General features: G+C 42.0%; 1 protein-coding gene across 5 annotated transcripts in view; it reads right to left on the reverse strand.

Annotated features, from left to right (window-relative positions):
* The window catches only part of ESRRG (estrogen related receptor gamma), a 607,759-nt gene that overhangs the window by 176,774 nt on the left and 415,575 nt on the right, over nt 1-15,410 (reverse strand). For all 5 annotated transcript variants that reach the window (XM_058669188.1, XM_058669186.1, XM_058669189.1 and 2 more), the window contains one exon: nt 1,081-1,496. In XM_058669188.1, coding sequence (XP_058525171.1) covers nt 1,081-1,483 — 403 coding nt within the window. In that variant the 5' untranslated portion in view covers nt 1,484-1,496. The remainder of the gene's footprint in view (nt 1-1,080; nt 1,497-15,410) is intronic.

The following is a 15,410-nucleotide window of genomic DNA, read 5'->3' on the forward strand; positions in this document are numbered from 1 at the left end:
AACAAAATTTCAGGTAATATTAACGGTGAGAGGCAGGCAGGACACTTTCAGAACCACCACACTAGAAGACAACCCTGGTACATAGGGCAATGATTTACCACCTTGGCTTTCCATTAAGTATCACAGAGGAATTTTTCAAAAATCCTTCCTTTCCCTGTCATCTCCATAGGCAACTAGCTTAGAATCTGTAGGGAAAACTGCTGGCATTAAAATGTTAAAAAAAAAAAAAAAAGCAGCAGAAGTGGCTCAATTTCTAGGGCCCCAGCAGCCACATGAGAGATGTGGGAAAAACTCCTGGTCCTGACTTGGGGCTATGCAAGGTGTGGCTGCTATGGCCATTTGGGGAGTGAACCAGTGTACGGAAGATCTCTTTCTGTCTTCCCAGTTCTTTCTCTAACTCTTCCAAATAGACGAGATAAATATTAAAAAAAGAAGAATTTATACATAAGATAATATAGAAAGTATATCCTCTCACAGGGAAAGAATGAAGATGAAAAGATAATGAAATATGTCTACAGCATTGGTGCTCAGAGTGTGGTCCCTGGACTGGCAGCATCTCCATCACTTGGAAATTGGTTAAAAAAAATACATCCTCGGATCACTGCCCAAGAGGTGATAAATATGAAGCTTTGCATCTGGGACTCAGGCATCTCCATTTTTAACAAGATTTCCAGGTGATTTTAATGCATGCTCAAGTGTATGACCCACCGATCTGAAGTATTTATTCCTTACTTCCATGCATCTAATAACAGAACCAAGGAGTAGAAGGCACTATTAATCTAATGTACACTTGTTTAGTTGCTGTATACACTGCTCTAACAATAGCTATACCTTTAAAACTGCTCCCAAAGCTTATTATCATTGCATTATGAGAGCTTATTAGCGAAAGTAGAAATCATGGACATGGAGTATATCTGGGGGGAGGGATTTATTCTATAAATCCTCCACTATTCATTATAGTCTACTTTTGTTTACTATTCCAGGTGGAATTAAGACTGTAAAACTTGACTTTGAAGAGAAATGGGGGGAAGGGGATCACGGGAGTTTGGAAAGGAGAAATCCCCAAGTCCAATGACTAACCTTGAATTGTCCTCTTGAAGAACGCCTTGCAGGCTTCGCAAGATGCGACCCCATAGTGGTACCCAGAAGCGATGTCACCACACACTAGACACAGTCTCTTGGGCATCGAGTTGAGCATGTATTCACACTTTGTCTGAGGATCTTCAACAATGGTGCTGGAGCAGTCATCATACAGTTTCCTGACAGGCCCGCTACCTCCCAGGATAGGAGCGGAAGGGTAGAGAGGTGGCGAGTCAAGTCCGTTCTGATGGCCATTCATGGTTGAACTGTAGCTCCCACTGGCGTCTGAAGAGCCACCAGGGCTGTGGTGGTTGACGCTGTCCGTCAGGGAGGCTGGGCTGGAGGGTTCCGTCTTGATGAAGGACGAACAGCTGGAATCAATGTGCCGATCTTTGTTTGACATTCTGCAGAGAAGCCTGGATTGAGGGAGACACAGACAGAAAGAGGAGAGAGTGTCAGACGCACCGTACAAAGGAGGGAGAAACACAGAGTTGGTGAAAGATTAGAGAAAGTGAAAAGGCAGGCTGGAAAGAGAGGGGGAAAAAAATACAAGAATTCGTATGTTACAGACACTTCTCTTTGAGAGCGCTATCTCAAGGGCCAGGGACCAAGCATCACTCATTCTGTAGTCAATATCTCTTGTTCTACAAGAAGGTAATCAGCATAAGGGCATGACAGGGTTACATCAAAGGGCCCAGACAGGCCATAAACAAAAGCTCTAAAGAGTCTGATCGCATTTATTTTACCTTTCTCGTGGAGAACCACTGTCGATACCTAAATCAACTGCCCTGCCGCTAAATTAACCCCTGGACGTGGTGGAGCGTCACGAAGTCCAAATCACTTCTAAAATTGCAATTATCTTCATTCCCCTACTCCTGCCATATCACGATGCAGCATCATTTTACTATAAGCAGAATCAAACTTTTATTTTTCCACACTGAACAGATGATCCTCTGTAATTACTGCCTGTCAGCACGCTTCCATAAGCATAACTGTGTCTTTTATTGATCTGACTAAAACACATAGGGAATACATCCTCAATCACTTGGGTTTTTTTTTTTTTGAATGACTCTATTTCAAAGCCATTTAGCAATACAGAAAGATATCAAGTATGAAATTCTAGCTCATATTTCAGGATTATTTTCTGGAGCCCACAAAACTAGGTTAATGGGCATCAGCACTGATGAATAAATATGTACAGGTGTGTATGTGTCTTCCTGTATGATCTGCCACTGCTTAGGAGATGAATAAGTAAAAGTCATTTTAGCCTCCAGTACACCTGTGAGTCCATAAACCTGCTTCTTAATAGTCAGGAAAATAGAACTGCGCTAAAAGAATGAGACCCTTGATGGACCTTCCCTTTTCCTCTTGCTCGCTGCCCTTTTGCACCATACTTCCCAAAAGGAAGTATGAGGGATTCTCTCTTGGATATACTATTGCTCTCATATCTGAAAGAAACAAGTCACCCCTCACCCCCTTTCTTTGTTGAACCCATCAGTGAACGAATTTCTGAAAAGGTAATCAGATGAAAAGATACAGTTGGTTTGCTTTCTTTCCATTCAACCATCATTGCAAAAACCCTTTGAGCAAAGTCTCTAAGAACCTTCTGGGAGAGGGTCCACTATAGAAAGAAATGACAGTTGAGAAGCGGACTTAGATACTGGCTTCCCAGTGGGAAGCTGATTTATAGGACTCCCACTGCGCTGCAGCCATTCAAGAGAATTTGGGGGAGTCTTCCGGTATTACCAAAGGTTGAAATTACCTTGTTCCCCATAAATCAGCATTATTTTACCACGGCACAAATTCCGCTCTCTCCTCCAGGGCTCCCTACCCCCACTGTCCGGTGACTACACTGCAGACGGGACATGGACATTTCTTTCAGGAACGTGCATTCTGACATTCTAAGAAGGTTGAGCATGAAGGTTAGAATGTGACTCTTAGTTCTATCTCCCTCTGCTTGCAGAGGTCAAGCAACCACCAGAAGTAAAGAAAGTGAGTAGGAAGAAAAAAAAAGTCACTAAAAGATCTCTTTCTCTCACCCTTTCATTTGCATTGCCATTTGCTTAAGCACCAGCCCAAGGAAAAAGCACCCCCCTCACGAGCCTGAACTCTGGCGTCCTGTCCCTTCTGCGTCTGCTGCCTTGTACCCGTCACTGTTAATGAGCGTTGTAATGAATAGATCGCTCTCCTTGTCTCCCAGCTTGCACTCTGGGCTAAGCACTTTTCTCAAGTCAACGTTTGAAAGAAAGCGGGTCGGCACTGACTTACAGCAGCCCTGCGAATTCCTTTTAATTTAGAGCACTTACACCACCACTTCACTTATTACCTTATAATTACTGGACTGCTCGCACATACATTATGATCCTAGACCACAGTTAGAAGTTATTAGGGTACTAAACCATGGTTGCTCCACTCTCCTCCCTCTCGCACTGAATTTCTCACAGCTATGACAATTAACTCTTTCACCATCTGCCTGCAGGTCAATCCGTTTTCCCCACTCCTCCAGCGAATTGCTTGTGCTGGTTTGTTCCCAGTTTTCCTTCTGTCCCTGGTTTCTCTCCTCTCTCTATGTCTCTCCCCTTCCCTATCCCTCTTTTTCTCTCTGGACTATAGTTACTAGTTACTTTCTTCCCAATCTTCCTCCTCTTCCTTACCCTTTTGTTCATGGGATTTCATTTGTTTGTTTTATATGACTTGCCTAACTTTTAATTGTAAGGAAGAAAACCAGAAATGATCTTCTTATTTTTGGAATAATTTGCTAAGTCACCAAATATGTATGTGTCAAATGTGTGTTGTTGGGCCCTGTGCAATGGCCCAGAAGCTAAATCCTTGCCTTGCTATGGTCGGGAACCCATATGTGCACTGGTTCGTGTCCTGGTTGCTCCAATTCTCAACCAGCTCCCTGCTTATGACCTGGGAAAGCAGTGGACGATGGCCCAAAGCCTTGGGACCAATTACGATCATGGGAGACCTGGAAGAAGCTCCTGGCTTCTGGCTCTTGATCAGCTCAGCTCTGGCCATGGCGACCTCTTGGAGAGTGAACCAGCAGATGGAAGATCTTTCTGTTTCTCCTCTCTGTATCTCTGCTTTTCCAATAAAAAAATATATTATGTAAAAATGATGAAATTTCAATGAAAATGTGTGTTATTAAAATTCCTGTTATTAAAAATGGGAGCATCTCCGACCGGCTGTCTCATCCAACATGTCATCCCATAACATCACAATAGCCCAGATGCAGGCGACGCGATCCCTGGAACAGAGGCGAGATCTAACACTGTCTGGTTGCTTGGACAGTAAATGAGAGTGAACCAAGTGGCTTTGGTCTTAAGCTTTCTGGCAGAAACTGCATCCTTGTTGAAACTTCTGTCCAGTGGAAATGCTGATACACTAACGCTAACCATGTGCTCACCACACACCCCCAACCCAGGTCAGCAGTTTACTATTTCATTTAACGCCCCCCCCCCAACCAATCTTACGCAGGAGAAATTTCTGTCGGAAACAGAGACTAGAATATCCCCCAAACTTGCTGGAATCATACGGCAAGGAAGCGATGGAGGGAGAGTTTCAACTCAGGTCTGACTCCCAAGACTGCAGGGGAAAAGTTCTGAAGATATCAGGGATCTGGCCAGTGTCAATTCACGTGTTCAGATGTGATGAGGCTCAGGTGGCCGAGGTGGTACACACAGAGATCGGTTGGTTGTGCCTCTCCACGGTTACGCCACAGTTCACATGTCCATGGGAAGAAGCTGATGGCCTCCACCCTGGTGGCAGGTCTGTCCTGGAGAGTCACCCTCCCCAGGGTTTGGACTGAGGCATAAGCAGTCTCTAAACACAGTTGTCTCCTAATTACTACTTATCTCGTTCCATTCAACACTTTCTAGACACCATTACATTATAACCTAAAACTACAGCAAGCCTTAATTCTCTCTCTCTCTGTCTCTGAAATTCTACAGCTCTATTATTCAAGCCTGAAATATTCACAACTATCTATAAATTCAATTGTCAGCTGGTGGATTTTATTCTAGACTTCACTTTCAATCTAAAATTAGAGGCACTAAAATTCACATTAACTCTAAGAGGAATGTAGTGAATAAGACTTTATTTCAAAAGAACACCTTTTTGTCAGAAAGAGCCATTTTCAAAATGATGGCTTTATCTGTAGCCAAAGAGAATAAGCCCAATTCCACATTGTGCTGTTTAATGCAAAAATTTTAGGTCACACTGGATTAATAAAAAACCTAACCTTAGTTAAGACTTATGAATAGAAATAACAAGTGTTGAAATGTGTGGGAAATATTTATTTTAAAGCCTTATGAGGGTGACTTTTACTTTGTTATTTGAACAGAAATGAAGAAAAGGGAACAAGATGTGTTACTGTCCAATAAACCAACACCCTGAGAGCAGGCTGAAGGCGGAAGAACTGCATCAAGAATGACACACAGTTTTCATACAAGACACGAAGTGTGAGCAACTGAACAGCCTTCCTGAGGCTTCAACGCTTTGAAAAGCATTTTCAACTAAGTTTGAAATGCAGCTCAGTCAATTATGATTGTCACGTACTGCATCATATGAACGTAGCTTCTCACCCTTGCTGAAGGGTGGGGAAAGGTTAACATTTACCAAATATTTCAGCTGCTAGACAATTAACATCTATAATTTCTGAAAATTAACTGACTTTGATGTGCCTACAGAAAGAAAGACAGGGAAAGAATAAGAAACCATGAGGCCCAGAGCAGTGGCCTAGTGGCTAAAGTCCTCTCCTTGCATACACCAGGATCCCATATGGGCACTGGTTCTAATCCTGGCAGCTCCACTTCCCATCCAGCTCCCTGCTTCTGGCCTGGGAAAGCAGTCAAGGACGGCCCAAAGGCTTGGGACCCTGTACCTGCACGGGAGACCTAGAGAAGATTCCTGGCTCCTAGCTACAGACTGGCGCAGTACCGGCCATTGCGGTCATTTGGGGAGTGAATCATCGAACGGAAGATCTTCCTCTCTGTCTCACCTCCTCTCTATATATCTGACTTTGCAATCAAAATAAATAAATATTTAAAAAAAAAACAGAAAAGAAACCATGAAAATTGCTGCTGGTATGGGAGAGCAGGAGGATGATTTGTGAGTAAAAATTCGACTATGCTATAATAATTGTGCTTCCGTGTTGCCAGACATTCTGCCTACATCCAGACAAATGATAATCTTGAATCAAATGCCGTAAGTTTGAATTTCCACACATATCAATGGTGTCCAGAGAGATCTACATTTCAAAGAAAGGAATTAGCCCAGAATTTTGTTAAATGCTAGCAAAACAATAATGTTCCAAGGGTAACACACACTCAATTCTCCCATCAAAATCTAGGCCCTTAAAATAAACAGCTCCATTTTTTTTTTGTCTTGTGAGTCTTACACAGAACTTGAATTCATTATTACTTTGATATTTCACTTATAAATAAAAGTGCATAAAATTTTTGAAAGGAACATGTGTTGGAAGCTCATCTTACTCTTTTTAAAAGTATGATTTTATTTGAAAGGCCAAAAGGCACAAAGATGGATAGAGATATCCCACCCATTGGTTCACTTCCCAAATGGCAAGGGCTCCACCAGGGGTGGCAGAGACCCAGCTATGGGGGCTGTGAGTGCTCGTGCTTCCTCCCATTAGCAGGAAACTGGAGACAGGAGTCAGGCCCAAGGGGCAAGCCCAGGTGGCCTGACACAGACCAAGGTTGTCCCAAATGCTGGGCCAAACGCTAACTCCAGACCTTTGGATTATTACACTAAACCAAAAGCTTTTGAATCTTTTACAGTACCTATACCAGTGCCAGACATCTTCATAGGTAAGATAAATGCTAAAATAAATCACTGTTTTATTTTCTTCTTTGTCATTCTCAAGGGCCTGAAATAGTACTCATCATCACCATCAATCCTAAGAGCTTTAAAAAAAATGATTCCTCATGTCTTTGTATAGGGATGTTGAAGCCAGAAAATCCTCAAATTTACAAATACAGAGCAGTTCCTCTCACGAGCCACACAACTTCAGGATTGGAACAGGAGGCTGTGAAGTCCCACAGACTACTTCACGCAGAAATGCAGCTGCCAGGAGTGGTGCACTGTCCCCGAGGTTCTGAAATCATCAGATTTTTATCATGCTTTAAAAAAAAACAGAGAACACTTTCAAATAGCTCACAGCTTAGGCTTTTTAAAAATGTAAATCGAAACACTTTGAGTGGAAAAGCTCTAGACTAGAGCTGCAGGCCCCCGAGGGACAGCTTAGGAGCCCCTGACCCAGCAGCTCTCATGGCAGCCTGAGTTACCAAGTCAACAACGGGCTTTCCCCCACCCCTCCCGCTTCAACTAATTGCGCTCTGGTAAAGTGGCAGAATGTGAATCACTTGGTAACAAAATGGGCACCAGCTGCTATTGTCAGAGAAGGAAGATGCCGAAGAAAAGGAAAGCCGTGGAATGAAGTGTCATGTCAGAAATCAACGGTGCAGCGTGTGATTTGGGAAAACAGGACTGCTTTACAGAGACAGGGTGTCATTATGGCATCACAGTAATACGATGCTTTGACAACTGCTGGGTCTAACATATCATCATTGCATTAAGGTACACTGGCTTAGTTGGGGAAGGAAGAGAAAGCATTTTTTCTTTTAATAAGAAATATCTCAAGGTCTGCCTGGTTAACCTAACGCAAGCCTATCATCAATGGAGAAGGAAGCAATTCTAAATCCCGATCCATTGGCTAAGGATGAAAACACGTGGGCACACAGTTGAACACATGTGTATGAATAACCTTCCATAGTAAACATGGAAGCCAATTTAATAGAACACACTAATGGAATTATAACTCCTTATGAAGGACTACACTATCGTTACAATATGGGGAAATTAGTCAAGGTGTGGGAATTTGGGAGGGGGCATCAGACTCTATGGAATTGTACCATAAAATTCAAAATTCAAAATACAAATAATAAAGAGGTTCACAATCACCTAGCAACACTGCTTCTTGCTTCTCTGAAAAAAACAATGCATAAATTTAGTCCAACTTATTCCCTCAAAGAAAAGCATAAGCCAAGGGCTACCTTTAAAGATGGAGCTGAGTTGCTCACAAGAGATGTAGTTATGCAGTATGGAGACAAGGGGCCAGCTCCTGGAAGCAAAATACAGTCCTTGGTCAAAACTGAAAGCTTTCTCAACTCTTCAGCTGCATGTATTTTTATTACTCTGAAATCCAGGAGAGACAGAGAAAGAGAGAGAGAGAGACTGAATGAATCTTCTATGTACTGGTTCACTCCCCAAACGCCTGCTTCATCTGGGTCAGTCCAGCCCATGAGAAGAGCCTAGAACTCCCTTTGGGTCTCCAGCAGGAATGGCAAGGATCCTAGTGCTTGAGTCACAAGCTGCTGCCTCCCAGGATATACCTTAATAGGAAGATGGATCAGAAGCAGAGCAAGCAGGGACTGATGCTGTGCCACAGGGAACTAAGCTTCAGCCTGCGGTGTCCACATCCCATAAGGGCAGCGACGTGATTCCTAGCCATTCCACTTTCAATCCAGCTCCATACTAATGTGCCTGGGGAAGCAACAGAAGATGGCCCAGATGTTTGGGTCCCTGCACGCCTGCGGAAGACCTGAAAGAAGCTCCTGGCTCTTGACTTGGAGCCCACACCTGGCTGTTGTGGCCATCTTGGGAAAGAACCAGTAGATGTAATATCTCTCTGTCTCTCTGTGTCTCTCCTTCTTTTCACATAAACACTCTTTAAAGATAGAGAGAGCACTCAAGTCAACTAGGACTGGTAGTACCACAAACACCGTGCTGTCCGCACCTGCAGCCCCTATTTCTGCAGAGCCAACCACTTGTGGATGGAAAAACTGGGTTGTATGATAAACACACAGAGACTTATTTTCCTTCCTGTTGTTCTCTAGACAATACAATATAATGACCACCTAAACAGCATTTACAGGGTATCACAGATTATGAATAATCTAGAGTTGATTGAAGTATCTGGGTACATGGGTACAAGTGGTGTATTACATGCAAGTGTTACCAAGAGACAAGCAAGGGTATCCAGAGGGAGTATTGTAACCAATCAGTTGGTCCAGAAGGACAACTGAATGTGTGAGCTAGAACATGGCTGCAGACAGCCCCACATTCCATTCACCACAGGCCCCTGCTGATTGCTTTGATAAGTTATCTGGATTATTTTAGATGTAGGAAATTGCAGTCACATCAGTTGGAATTGCCAAATGATTTCATATTCTTCCCGCTTGATAAACTTTATCAATGGGGAAAGAAACGGGGCTGTGATATCAAAATGCGTCACACATTATGATTGCTGACAGTTTCTGTATTTAAGGATTCGATCTGACGCAGAGGCTCTTAGCAGTGTAATTTATCCTTAGCTTGTTTCCTTGGACCTATTTCAATGTGGGGGTGAGCATCCCTTGTTTATAGCTCTAAATACAGTAAGTGAGCTACAGGCAAATCAATAAAACTGTTAAATGCATAATAATGCTGGGTAATTGCATACATGATGTTTTGCATAATAAACTGTCTGAGCTTTTCTTTAATATAATGGGCACTCATGTAATATAGAGTAGCTATAAGTCTATAAAATATACACAGTTTATATGAGCCATGATTCTGCTTAAAACTCCGGCTAATCATCTACATCGGCTTTGAAGTGAGAACTCTCCTTCACTGCCAAGTCCAAATCAATTCTTATGACATTACTTTATAACTAACATGATATTTAACTGATGATGGCTATTAGCTATTACACAGATTGCATCCCAGGACTGTAACAGTAGGGGGAAAATACCATTTAGTTTAAACAAACTTCTGCCATGTAATCGATACTATTGAGGCAAATTAAGTGTTTTAACAAGTGTGTATATTTGCCCTAATGCAGCTTAATTAACTATATCCTCACAATTGCCCAACTGCATGACACCTATGGATCTTAAAAGAGAATCTCAAGAATTGCAGACTCAGAAACTCAGGTGCACAACAGATGGGCAAACAAGCAATGCATCTTTGATCCCTGAGACCGCTGCTTACTTTACTCAAGTTCCCCTCCTGGGAACCCAAAGCCAAAGGAACACAGGGACTGTTAGGAAATTGTGTTCCATGGTTAATCCACTTGGGTAGTAAATGTCCCGGTGCTGACCGGGTCACCATCCCCAGGGGAAAGTGAAACAGCCCTGAGGGAAGTGGATGAGGACAGATGCTACAAAGCAAGGTCCTTACATGGGTTAAAAAACAACAACAACTGTGCCAGATAAATCATCAAAAGGAAGCTTACAATATCTTTGCTGAATGTAACATCTATTCGGTCTTCGAGATTTACTATGCCATGGGCTACCTCCCCTGCAGTAAGCTTCCTAGATGAAAGAAATAGTCTCCCACTTCTACAAATCTCTGGTCTTTCAAACAGAAATATGGATCAATAACTTTGCTTGTGTTCGAACAATCCTGTTTTTAAACAGTCAAGGAGCACAAGGAAGAGAAGTCGACACAACAGGAGGAGTTTGACATCTCAATGAAGGCCTTCCCACGGCATCTCGCTGCAGAGAACATAAACACGAACACAGCTCATAGAAAACCTTATGCACTGGTCTTTACAAATGGCAACCGAATATAGACGCTTTATACACACAGCCCAGTCATGCAGTTCACAAATCAAATCCAGGTCAATGAATGCTCAGGCTGCCTGGATTTCCTTCTCTTCGTCTGCTGGTTACACTGAAATTGGAAATAAAGATGCTAGTGTGAGTTGATCTAAGGACACTGAGATCACAGTAATGCTATCAACCTTTACTCCTTAAGAAAATGTTTTGCAAAAGCAATTAGAATTCTCCACAAACCAGCTGCCTCCGCACAGGTAGGTCAGTACACCTGAAACCCCAGGAAGGAATTACTGTAGAAATAAAGGTTGCTTCAAGCATAGGCAAAAAAAAAAAAAGGAAATCTCTGTTAGAGGGAGATTCACAGTACAATTGGAGATAATAAAACACATCTGTTGGACAGCAGTTAAACTACATACTTTTCACTTAACAGCTTAGTCTGCAGTAGTTAACATCTGGATGCAAATGCAGCTGGTCTTGGGTGATGTATGATAGCAGAGGTTACAATTATGGTGTGTCGGTATCAGGTGCTGTCCAGCTGAAGGGGCGGAGGGGCATGCCTGGGGGGAGGGGAAACCGGCTAATTATGAATTCTAAAGATTCTTTCTTGTTCTGTCCTCATTCTCTTACACGCTTTCCACGAAGCTAGCTGCTTGCGAAGCAGGTAAAGCTAAAACATATGGGCCACTACTGCAGGGCAAGGGAAAACAATCTACATCCACACATATTGTTAATTCCAGCCAGGGGAGTGACTAAGGATCTGCTCGGCGGCATGACAGCTTTCGTAAAAAGGGATTATTCAGCACTGAACCAGCAGCCAGGGAAGCCAACAGAACCATCAGAGCGCTGGGAGTTCAGATCAGGCGGGTTTGCTTGTTGTGTGTGACATTTAAAGGTTCTAACACAAACATGCAGAGAAAAATCCTGAAATCTTATTTGCCACTAAAAAAAAAAAAAGAAAAACAAACACTTGACTTCGAATCAAAAGCAGTTCTCACACAATTTCCCAGGAAATCCTGCCTTCTCCCAGTTCCTGGTAGAGGAGGAGACGGCCTGGGGTCTGACTCTGGATGGAGCACCACATCTATCTCAGACAAAGCATGATCCTCCCCCACCCTCCCTTTCCAAACTTGTAAAACGGAAGACTGCACAAACGTGCCTTCTATAAAATAAATGACACAAAAGTAAGCGTTGCTTTACTCAAAGAACACTGGATTAGCCTGTGACTCAAATTAGCCCTGGAGAGCAAGAACTATCGTCCCAGGCGTGTGTGTGTTGCAGGAGAGACCACACAACTTGCCATCTAACACTCAAACTGCAATGACCACATTCAACTGAGGAGTCCTTCCTAGTGGGCTACAAAGAGACAAACAGAGCAGTGATCATTTCGGAGGGGCTGGGGGACTGGACTGGTGGGGCTCCCCCACCCCCCAGCAATGGCTCTCTTTTCACTGGTTCTGTTTTTTGCGGTGGGAGGCGCTGGTGGAAAGGGCAATTCCCCACAATCAGTGCTTAAGTGAGTGTTTGTCCCAGTGTGGGACACCACGCTGTCAGCAAGCAGCGGGGCGCCGCTGAGCTGTTACTACATTTGATTTGACTGCCAGTAGGAAGCTTCATTTCTACCAACTGTTAGTGGCTGGCTCAAAGAACCTTTGCTTCATTTTTTGGAGTGATTTTCTCTCTCTCTCTCTCTTCTCTTCTCTTTCCTCTCCCAAATGCCACGTGGATTTGTAAGAGGCAACTTTGTTCTGGTCTCTTAAGCATGTCAGAACTAAAGGGCTGGATATCCAGGGCCCAGGCAATTTGCTCAGTGTTTCCAGTGTCTCTCTGCAACTTCCGACATCTGAGGGCTGCATTTTAATTTGGAGTTCCCAGAATCATCACAAGGTCAAGTCACCCCAGAGTTTACCTGGTAGAGTTCATCTTAGAGAATGGAGCAGAGATTTCTCCAACACTTTTTTTAAAAAAGAAAAAGTTCTGCCTTTCATATTTTCATACCATTTGTTTTAACAGTTGCTATTTAGGTGATTTGGTGACATCATTATATAGTCCTTCCCTTAAAAAAAAAAATAATAACGGTGCTGATAATTAGGATTCTCGAACATTGCCTGACACGAACTTCTCAGAACGAAAAGCATTTGGGGGCGGCGGGGCGGGGTGGGGGGGCACGGCAGAGAAGAGGCAGAGTAAATAGGGTGGGACAAAGGGAGGAAGGAAACCCCTGAGAGGTATTATCGAAATTCAGGGTGAATGGAAAAGTAATTAACACTAAAGAGCTAAAGCTGTAATTACAAAAAAATTTCATTAAGGGGCGGGGGGAGGGTAGGTGAGTCTGCTTTTCTAAATATGACAAGGTGCTGTGTGACAATAAAATAGAAGCAGGTTTCAGCGAGTGGAGCAGGAAAGCCATGTCTTTAACCAGATCAAATTCTCGAAATTGGCTGTCAAGACAGGATTGTTGTGATTTATACCCGTCTATCAAGTGCACGGACGGAGAGACAGAACAGAGGCAAGCTGCTGTCGCTTCCATTCGCAAAGAACCTTTAATTTCCACAGCACCATCTGTTACCAAATCTAATTCACATTCCCCCTTAATCTGGTTTAGTTCCATAATACTAATTCTTCTCCAACCTTTATGAACACAAACTACAGGGGGAAAAGGGCTTTGGTTCTCGGTGAGTGAGAAATTGAATACTACAGAGTTAAGGTGTTAAAGTCCTGGTGACTTAAGTGACGTATGCGTTCCTGTAAAGGGATTTGTTTTCAGCCAATGCAGTGATATGAAATCGTTCATATTTAGGGTAAAAAAAAAATGATGATGTGAAAGTAGGCCTTGGACATGAAAGCAGAGGTTGGCATTATATACAATTGTTGTCAAGTTTAGTCACTTTCAGAAGTGGCTATAAAATCACTTTGTCATGGTTTTCACATAGGGAAAGCCTGAAAATTGTGCTTCTGTTAAAGAAAAATCAAGAGTGGTGTATGTATTCAGAAAAATTGGAAGGAACGGTGGGTGGGAATACATGGGATACATGGAAATTGGGAAAAATCATGTCTGCTTTAAAATACAGAGTTGTGTGTAGGTAAGTCCACATTAGCCCCTCTCAGTGTAAGCTCCTATTAGCCCATACTTTTATTCTTCATCAACTTCTACTCAGAGCCAATATAATAACTGGCATGCACAATAATGAGCCTGCAGAGCTATAAAATTATAAAGTGCTTTCTGCATCAGAGAAAGATTAAACTATGCTCAGTAAAGATTTAGTGTTAAATGTATTTTATTGCTTTCTAAGTCTGTGAAAATTTGTTATCTCTGAAGGCAGTAGTACATAAAGATTCGTGGCCATTCATTATAAAATGAGGGGGAAAAAGTACTGTTTGAATTCTGGGGTGAGTTCTGATTATACGTTTAGTCAACTGGCTCAGTACCTAACTCTCCTCTGAACATTAAAACAATTATCCTTTTGTCTCTAACCTGGCATTACAGGACACTAGCTGGGTCAAATGATATCATACTCTAATTTCAGTAAATACCAGGAGAGATGATAATAAAATAATATTTACAGTTAGCATAGTTAGGAGTGTCAACCATAAGTACATTTTTGTATGGATGATTTCAGAGTTCCTGCCTGAATTGGTCATAACTTAACATCTAACTTTTTATAAAAACTAAAATCTGTTATGTAGAGATGTGCCCTTTTGAGAGGGAATTTTTCATTTTTTCAATGGACTCCTATGATTAGCTATGCCAATATTTTCAAGCATAAGAATTTGATTTTAGAGAAGGGTGATCATGGAAGAAGAAAAATTATTTCATAATACTGTAGTAAAGAAATTGAGACAATAAATATGCTTAGACACACAAACATATAACATTTTACATATATATATATATCACTTATAAAATATAAATGGGAACCGTAAGCAAACAGCTAAAGATTAAAGAAAATAAAACATTCCCCAATGCTTAGCATTATCATCATTAAAGACTGTGCCAATTCTAATAACCATCAGTTATTATATAGCAGTTTATATTATATGATTTTTAGAATTTTGGTTATAATAGTAAATGAAAGAAAAGTTTTACTTTCTTCACCCACAAAAGTGCCTAGAATTCATAAGACTGAGAACACCAAATGCTAGGGAGGATGAGGAGCCAGGGGAATTCACACGTTGCTGGCAGGGCATTCATTGGCACATCGTCTTTAAGAAGGAAGCTAGGACATTTCTTACAAAGTTACATACCACCACATCACAGCAAGGCCACACCTAGATATTTACTGAGAATGAAGATACGTTTCTAGAAAAGTAACTACACACGAATGTGTATCACAGCTATTATTTATAAGAGCTCTGGGCTGGAAACAGACAAAATGTCCATCAATGATAAATGAATAGGCAAATTGTTTTGTGCGTTTGAATCCCAAAGTTAAAAAGAAATGAACTGTGATAAATCCAACAATATGGCTGCACTTCGAAGACTGTGTTCTGACAAGAAAAAGACACTACTACTAGAAAAGAGCCTACAGAGTAAAAACCCGCTTTACAAAGCTCTAGAACAGGCAATACTAGTTGCTAATGATACAGATCTCCAGAGCCAATAAGGAATGGGGATTGCCTATAAAGGGCTATTAGGAAACTCATGATTCTCCATTTACATGGGTCAGATTTGCCAAGATTCCTGTAACAGTGCAGGGAAATTATGCATTTTAT

This window comes from Ochotona princeps, chromosome 10, assembly GCF_030435755.1.
Source record: "Ochotona princeps isolate mOchPri1 chromosome 10, mOchPri1.hap1, whole genome shotgun sequence".
In the NCBI taxonomy this organism is placed as follows: domain Eukaryota; kingdom Metazoa; phylum Chordata; class Mammalia; order Lagomorpha; family Ochotonidae; genus Ochotona; species Ochotona princeps.